The sequence below is a fragment of the Lipophrys pholis genome (genome assembly GCF_963383615.2).
Source record: "Lipophrys pholis genome assembly, chromosome: 18".
Classification (NCBI taxonomy): Eukaryota; Metazoa; Chordata; class Actinopteri; order Blenniiformes; family Blenniidae; genus Lipophrys; species Lipophrys pholis.
Window position 1 is genome coordinate 21,244,531 of NC_137646.1, and position 9,272 is coordinate 21,253,802.

At 40.3% G+C, this 9,272-nt stretch overlaps 1 protein-coding gene across 1 annotated transcript; it reads right to left on the reverse strand.

Annotated features, from left to right (window-relative positions):
* Positions 1 to 1,139: 1,139 nt before the first annotated feature.
* Positions 1,140 to 8,985, reverse strand: LOC308123966 (poly(A) polymerase type 3-like; the record flags this gene model as incomplete). The annotated part of the gene is made up of 16 exons (XM_080486717.1): positions 1,140 to 1,336; positions 3,061 to 3,170; positions 3,273 to 3,392; positions 3,875 to 3,928; positions 4,526 to 4,610; positions 4,761 to 4,881; positions 5,068 to 5,140; positions 5,306 to 5,444; positions 5,667 to 5,756; positions 6,978 to 7,089; positions 7,190 to 7,243; positions 7,742 to 7,851; positions 7,976 to 8,057; positions 8,163 to 8,229; positions 8,439 to 8,651; positions 8,978 to 8,985. 16 exons carry the CDS (start codon positions 8,983 to 8,985, stop codon positions 1,140 to 1,142), a joined length of 1,635 nt encoding a protein of 544 aa, XP_080342843.1.
* Positions 8,986 to 9,272: the final 287 nt, after the last annotated feature.

Here is a 9,272-nt window from a genome sequence, read left to right on the forward strand (position 1 = left end):
GGACGCCTGTCATGCATGTTTTAGTTCTCCTAACCATTTCATTATACAGCCTACTTGTCTTACCCACTGAGCCAAACCTGGTGTCCAGTTGTGGCTACAGGGCCTCAATTGGTCACAAAAAGCCACAATTAAAGTTTTTGGATGAATTTCCTGGACATTGCATGGATGTCTTGTCTGGAAGTCGTATGAACGTCAATGAAAAAAAAGAAAAAGTGCAACAAACATCAAACAACACAGTGCTTAATATTGATAATACAGTTTAGTGATATTACCTTCAGACAGAAGCCTCCACAGACCTGGATCAGCTTCCTGTTGCTGCTCCTCAGAGTCCCCCAGCTTATTTTTTTTTATTAGGAAATCTGACATTTACAAGATTTCCCTGTGACGGTTTAAGACTAGCGCCCCCACACTTCAATGGTGAGGACAAGAACTGCATGCAGGCCGGCAACTTTATGAAAGAGAAAGAGTGAAGATTCACCCTCATGCACAAATAAAAATAAATAGAAATATCCTAAATTTTACACGTGATCTTGACAAAACTGAAAACAAAAAGGAAATGCATGGGGAAAAACTGCATTTCACCAATATTTTAGAGACCCCCCCCCCCCCAAAACCTCACAAATTGTGTTTTTAAGGGGGGCTCCTGTCTCATTAAGGGGGCTGAGACACCCCGTAGTTCGCACCCTGGCTACAGGAAGGTCCCAGTCGACGACGGTCAGCCCGTCCTCAGTTCGGAGAAGCTGGCCAGTGCTTCCACACAGAATCTTCATGTCAATGGGACTTTTCTGTTCGGCTGTTCACAGCGGCAACAAACGGACATATTTCCCCCGAAGACTCCACTTGCATTACTCCATGACAAGTAGTTTAGTGGAAGAAAGAATTCAGGAGTTTTCAGTACTTTACCCTTCATTGGGCATTTATTTAAATACCTCAACCCGGAGTGATATCAAAGGATGTCTCAATACTTGTAACTGTAAATGAATGCCTTGATGCACCATTCAGTCAGGTGAATTGACAGTAAGGAAAACTTGAGGATAAAACACACCAGAAGCAGCATCTACTGTAACGTATCACAGTTTATTTAAGTATTGCGCAATTGTCAGCGATTATGAATATTTACATGACAACAGGCTATACGGTTACAGTTTGTCATAGGCGCCAGGCCCCTGGCCTCGCTCTCTGCGCAGGTCATACAGTGTCTCTGTGTCGGCTCCTGCTGCTGTTTTGTTCCGCAGCATTTGCCTTCGACCAGTCCTGTCCTCAGCCAGATTTTTCAGCATTTGGTATTCCAGCCCGTAACCGTCTCTGCCGTACTGTGTACTTGTGCATTTGGTATCTTCAGACCAAAGCAGACATCATGGTGGCAGGAGGCTCCGTTGGCGAGGGGATTATTCATGACTTAAATAGGAGAAACAGAACAAAGTTAGTGATAAAGCAGGAAATAACTCTTCACATATCAATCAGGACAAAAAAAAAAAAAGACAATTTGTTGTCACTGATTAGTTTTAAAGTAAAATAGCTTTTTCTGAAAGTGGGAGAACAAGGAAGACTTTCCAGTCATAATTCTAGACTGTACCTGAGAAGCGTCAGTTTAATGCCGTGCTTCTTAATTTTTAGTCGGACAAGTTGACTCGGTTCCAACGAGTCAATATCAGGTGTCTGAAAAGAAAAATAAGTCAAAGATCTATAATATGAGATTTTTGTAAGTGGTAAGAAGTTCAATCTTGAGTTCAACTTACCAGGTCAATCTTTTGTTTTTTGGCCGGCGTCTCGACCTCGGAAGTTCTCGGTCTCTTTGGAGAGGAGACGCTGAGAGACGGTTCTTCACTCGGCGAGACATTTGTGCTCGTAGCAACTTTGTTGTCTTTGTTTTGAGGCTGCAGGAGAGAAGGGAAGGTAGCAGGCAAGTTACAGGAGCAATCAGTGACGTCAGTTAAACGGGACTACAACATTTCAGGTCACCTAAACATTCGAAGCGTTTACAAGGTTGTTAGTGTTGTTATACTCTACACCTGAAGGACTTCCATTCTTTTCTGATTTATTCATGTCTTATCCTTTTATGGGCATCAACGCTAAGTTTCCTATTCACAGCATTATAGTGTTTGCGTATGTTTGTCTCTTTCCTTGTATATATTGTCATAGTTATACACCCTGTACATTTGTCTCTTTTGCATTTTAAAAAAAAGATCTAATTGATCATTTTAAGGAATTGTGGAACTGAAATTTTCACAAAACACCTTCAATTTGAGTGAAACTTACCAGGTCCCGTCCCGTTGTTGTGGTCCTCGTGTTGAGGTCAGAAGACTTCGGCCTCCATGTGCTTGTAGAAGCAACGCTGGCAGATGGTTTCTCACTGCACCTCACTTTTTTAGTGGGTTTAGGAGCAGGAGGCTGTAGGAGAGAAAGAGACGATACAGGAGCTGGTAAAATGCTTTAACAGTGAAACTTCAATGAGAGAAATTATCCTTCTTATTATGTTATTTATGTTCAGTAGAACAACAGACTGAAGGAAACTCTGTTGGAGGTTGTGCACTGCTTCCTGTTTTTCAGTTTTTAAGAAATGTGACATGTTATCAGACTATCCTGAACACTTTTCTACCGTCTTGTCGTTACGGTGAGCGGGCCTGGAATCCATGGACGTGTAAAATTCAGCACAAAATGCTGAAACATTTGCCTTTTAAACTTTTTTTGTAAATATAAAAAAAACAAGTTAATATTCTAGTTAACTATTCTTTAAAAATAATGAAATAAAATGTGAATACATTATATTTGCACGTAAAAATATAAAGACATCAGTAAATTACAAACCGTTTCAACTTTAGCCTTCTTGGCCAAAGTCCCATTCTGAGGGACGAGTTTTCTCTTTTTGGGATTGACACTTTGCTCCGGCTTCCCCCTGCTCCTCAAAGAGGCTGAGACGACCATCCCTTCTTGTAGAATGCCAACAGCCCTTGCCATATCATACACTGCAACAACATCACATTCACAAAGTGAATACATTCATTTAAAAATAACTAAAACAGGCTGATTTCATCAGAATTAAAAAAAAAAGGTACCAACCATATTCAGTGTATGATTGCAGCGAAGCTGCGATGTTCAGGGGCTGTCCTTGTATTACGACCTCCTGATTGAGGACCAGACCCAGCGACCACATGGTGCTCGTCGCCTCTCTGAGCCAGACACAAGCACAAGACAGCTCGTTAACAAAACGCACAACGCAAAATAAGAATGAAGTCGACCTGAAATGTTTCCATAGGATAACATGTCTTTACCCATTATGGAGATTCGTGGGCCCGGGAAAGGACTTTGGATCGGCCCTGACCAGGGAGATCCATAGTTCCCTGTCCAGAATCCCCACAAGATGTCGAATCTTCGACTCCACGAAGCCGACCCTGGGAAATAAAGAACGCCGTTTTAGAAAGAACACTACTGGAACTGCACATACAACACAGAGTTTTCGTTCTATTGTTAAGGCCAACGAAGGATAACGGAAATATCCTTCGATATCAAAGTTAACCCTTTAAAGAGCATTAATTGAAGCACTCCACTGTGTTGTCAAAGATTTCAAGATTTCAGGATTTTTATTTATTCATTATTTTCTTGTATTTGTAAGGGATTTCGAGTCATTTAAAAAAAACAAAATCAACTAACGTATGTCATAGAAAACAGTTAAAAAATGTAAAAGACCTAATTAACATTGAATTTTAGAACCTCAAAAGTCAAAAGTGACCAGTTCTATAATTGATCTTATCGTTTTAAAGAAGCGAGGAAAAGGTAAAGTGATTATATTTTGTTATTTGGCACATAAAAGGTTAAGAAGTGAGACATAGAGCTGTTTGCATGTTTCCAGCTCAGGTTTGTAGTGTTTCCTCACCATTGAAGACTCTGGCTCTCAGACAAGCAGGAGGCTTCCACCACGATATAATGCCTGGAAGGAGACAAAACATTAGGAACAAAACAAGTTTCACAGCATTGAGTAAACATGATGGAAACTCACAACACGAGTCATATTTGCAGTTTTACAGTCATAATGAAGAATCCGTCTGGTCAATGTTATAAGTTACAGTAAAATAAAAAGAACCACATCAGTCCGAATCCAGCAAAAAGGGTCGAATTTAATCCGAAAACATGGTGGATTTATTCAAACAGAGCAATCTAATAAATACACCAGAGTGGAAATAAACTGAAGAACACACAGCAGCTCAGAGAAAACCATAATTACATACGTCAGGTAGGTGATATCAGGAGATTCAAAATTATTCAAATATTAAACACGGCAATGAAGAAATTGCACTTCATGAACACAATTAATGAATCAATCCATAGGTTCAAAAAATACAAAGAAAATTCAAGAGTTTACTTTAAATGCTCCTTCAGTCATTAGACTGAACCATCTTTTAATACGGCAAGTGTGTGGAAGGTTTCATCCACACAGGATAAGACCACATGCGGTAGGATGCAGTGAGTTTTCAGCTGCATTCTGAACTTTCTGATTACTGCATTTTAAATGTAACTCAATACATACTGGTACTTGTCTTTGAGCTCCTCCTGTTCGAAGAGTGTGGCCCATTCAGCCGATTTGTTATATATTGCCTCCGTGATGACGTGACCTGTGAATGAGAGAGAAACGGCTTCAGGACAAAATCCATCACTTGGCTTTCAAGAATCCGATGTCAGAATGTTTGGTAACAGCAGAGTCACCGACTTCTGACCACCTTCAACTTGTGATTCAACATGAGTGCGAATAAGAGACTCCGTACCGCGCTGAAACTCCTCCCTGATGACGGCCAAGTTGGACGCAGTCACGTTATAGGCCGTATTCTGCTGTGGGAAGGCCGGAGTGATAATTGGCATTGCATGCGTCCCGTCTTTCTTATGAAACTGAAAATATGATAGAATTTATTTATTAACGGTTTCACAGTCACCAAAGGGTGAAATAAAAAGTTCAGATCAGATTTACACATCACCTCTACTTTCCTCATGTTGTTGGATAAGTTTGATAATTATGAGGTTTTTAGCATCAACTGTTTATAAAGAGAAAAAAACAACAATCTGCTGTTTACTTACCCTGGGATCCCAGAAAGGGAACTTGCAGTCACTGTGATTTACAATCCTCAGGCGGACGGGGCAGCGCCAGTCCCTGAAACACACACCAAACCATTGATCCTCCTCTGCTGCTTTTACCAAGCAGTGATGCACGTGTTCACGGTGCAAACTCCTCAGCTCTGCTACTGTCACTACATTCCAGCTGCTTTATTCTCATGTCTGATTTCTGTGACAGGATAAAGAAAGAGGAAGAACTCACCACATGTTGTAGATTTTAAAAAATTTTGTCACAAGGGTCGCCACGGTAGCGTTCGGATAAACCTGGCAGACCCGGGCCACCAAGATGGTCCAAGAAATGCCACCCAGGAAGCCCAGAATGTTGGAGTAAATGTGACGCTCTAAAGGAAAATTAGAGAAGAAAAAAGATGAAACCGGCACATTAATACCAGCGACACTGTAAGACTGAAATATCAAGTCTGAATTGATGGTTGGGATGAATCTCACAGGGCAGTGCTATTTGTCCCAGTGTTTGATAAAGTGGCAAAGACAATGTGACTAGATGGACGATCATTTCATCCAATGTCCTCTGGTGCCAGGATGTTTTTGTGTTATTCACTCACGTTTGGCCCACAGCTTGATGACCCTCAAAGTGTGGCGGAAGGTGAAGACATTGGGTACCAGCCTCAATATCTCCTCCGTCATTCTATAGCCTGCAGGACAAAACAAGGATAAATCACAATAGTAGTCATAATAATAATAATAATAATACAATAAATAGATTTTTGTTCCACCTTTAATTCGAGACGTGGCTCAAATTGCTTTACATTTTGAAATATAAGAAAAACTGATTCAACATTAAAAGACAAAGTTTAAAAAGTAGTTGAAACTCTGTTAATCCGTACGGTGGCCTGGAAGTGCAAAACACTGCAAACTTCAGAAATCACTTTCAAATCGAAAAAACTCTTCACTACAACACAACGGAAATGTGTGGTAGGATTGGCAGGATCGTCACTGATTGGACGCGCTGCCAGTGACATTTATTTTTGTTTGTTTGCTTTCTTTTAATTTGATTATAACCTTTAAAATTTTTAATTTTCCTCACTGATCCAGGATACATTGAATAAATAAAACAGTATCTTAAGAATAAATTATTACATATTTTGTGTAAAAAATCCACATAATTCTTTTGCACTTATCTATTGTTTTATGAACATTACTTTCACTTGTTTCGAAACATTTAGAAATCCAGATTCCGGGGTACTTTTTTTAATGGGGATATTATGCAGAGCAGGGCGAGGACAGTCATGGATACTCATAAGTTCACGCTTGTCCAAGTTTAAGCGGAAGCTCTCGAGAAGAGATATCATTACATCAGGGCTCCATTGAAGAGCTCGGGGAGACGCGACCAGTCAGCACGCCATTCGACCCGGGACCCCCGCCACATTCCTGATTGAACAGAAGCACAGTCCGGCTCTGTAACAGGAAGTCATTCCTGCTCGCTGAAGCGCGGTCAGTGGTCCGTTGATAATAGACTACACTAAATGATTGCATGGTTTGTTGTGGTGAATTTGGAAGTGTTTTTTGGATTGGAAAGTGTTTTCTCTATCGGAACGTGTCCAGAGACACAGGAGTGACAGGCGGGAGACACAGGGCTGCAAAGTCTGTGTGCGAGTTTTAGTTTGGTTTTCATTTAATAGAAGTATGGCGAACTCTGAATCTGACTCGGTGCCTCTGGGGGTTGAACCCAACGGTGGCGTGCTCAACTAATTAATAGAATGTTTTTTTTCTTTCATGAGAAATGAAAACGGGTCCCACGGACCCGGACACCATACGAGGGTGAAGAGAAAAGCCCCGAGTCTGATGTAGAAACAGTCACAGTAGAAAAGAACATATCAAATCTAGTTTTTGGTCTTTTTCATTCTGATGCTCACCGTTGAAACTCCGCACACAGATCGGGTCTAAGTTCTTGATGAAACTGTCGTCCATAAGGTCGACAGTGTCGGGGACACTCCTCCGAGGGTACATGGCATAGGTTAGGTCAATCTGGAGGACGACAGAAACAAAATGAATCAAAGCTAGAACACATGTACAAACACAAGTATGGCTGACAAACAGTGCTGGTCAAGTTTTGGAATGAAGTTACCTCCTGCCCTTTGTAGGTTAGTTTTATGACTGGGACATAGGCTTCTTCAATGGCCTGAGGACAACAAGCCTCAATTAGATTTTAAGAATAAAGCATTTATTACACATGCACATCGACAGTAAACACTGTAAAGTGAATATAAACAGAAAATATAATCATAGAAAATAATTCATTCCAACATCATCAATAAATTTAGCATGGATAAATGAAAATGCAAAAAAATAAACAAGAATAAAGAAAATATACATTTATGTTCTTATTTTTTGTTCTTCTGACTTTTACCTTTTGGCCACCAGGTTGAAACTAATTTGAGTTTTGTGAATAAATTCAAAATTTCTTTCATATGTAGAATTCTGCCACATTGTCGTTGCAGAAAATGAAAGCAAAGTGAATAAAAATATCATTTATGCCAAATCAAGTTAACGATTTTCCATCCATACATCAAATTTTCAAAGTTTCGTCCTGAGTTCGCTCAAGTATACTTCCTTTCAATTTGTTGCACGAAGGAGAAAAATGTCTTTCAGCTTGTATGCAACAAATAATTTGACTTACATGTGTGTCCGTGACCTCTTTCTGGGCCGTCAGCTTCTGATAAAAAGAAGAGAAGAAGTCTTTCCTCTCTATGAACCCAGGTCCCACACAGAGTGCGTCGATGTCAGAGTCTGTTAAAACACCACAGATTGATATGAAGTGAAATTCAGGAAACACTGTTACACTGAGCCGCTTCAGACCTTTTTTTAATCCCTGTCAATGAAATATATGTTTAAAAAGCATCAGTTCAATTACCTTTGGAGTGAACGCCGAGACGAAACGAGCCAAAGGGGAAGATTTTGCCTCCCACTTTTTCTCTGACGATGTCGGGCACGTTCTGAAATAAATATCCTAATTAAAAAGTGCTATGCAGCAAGTGTTCTCTGTCGTATTTTAGAATCACTTTAACACAATGTAAAAAACGTGAACTATATTTTCTTACCATTTCAACACACATTTCGATGAGCCACTCCTTGAAGAGGACCTCCAGGTCTTTGAAGATCCTCTCTCTGCAAATAAAGCACACAGGCCAATTAAAATATTCCTTCATCAAAGGTTCATTCGGCCACTTTGCACTAACTTTTGAAAATAGCGTATGGTGAGATTGTAACCGTGGTTCTCTGAGTGAGAGCGTCGCCCCATACAAATGAAATATGTAACTGGGTGGAGAGAGAGAGTCTGGAGACGACAGAGAACAAGAAAAAATCCATTTTCACACCTGGTCTGCTGAGCCAGCTCATCCTCATGGACACCATAAGACCTGATGGTGTCCATCAGTGTCTTGGTCAGGATGAGATCTGCGTCTTCAGGCAGATCCTCATTGATTGGTCCGGTGATGCCGTGGACTTTGGGGTACGGCGGCTCCGGCTCAGGAGGAGGTGCTACTGGAGCCTGCAAAGGTCTCCTCCTGCAACCGGCATATTTCTTAGTCCTGAAGGAAGAAAGGTGTTTACATAAGAGGCTCAGAGATGAGAAATAAACTGTATCCTCTAATAATTATAATAATAATAATAATAATAATAATCGTCCAAATCAAAAAAGTGTTTCGGGTATTTGGAAGTGCAAATACTGATTTAAATCCCATATGTACAAAGTTAAATCTTGTGTCAGCTGTAATGTTTGTGACAATATGAAATAGATATTTTGAGTTTAGGGAACAAATACAAAGTTATGGTTTACTGTCCTACAGTTTTTTAGTTTTTTTACCAGCTACATCTTTAATTAAAGTGGGGGAAAAAATAAGTAGTAAGTACTTACTGATGCATCGTAGCAAGAATCACAAACTTTTCACTGTTTTGTGACGAAGAACTCGAGTGTAAACACAGCAATATTTCTCCCGAGAAAACCCCCGAGTGGAAGACGATAACAATCACAACTACAAATCACCAGAGGAAACTTTGTGTGCCTGACTCTCACAGCCGAAAATCCACAAAGGTAAAATTTATGTCATAAGGCCTTCCTCTCTTTCCATCTCCTCAACCAAGTGAAATGATGACCGCAACTTTTTATGTCCTTTGATCTCCTCCACTAGGTGCCTCGCCCATCTGCTTTA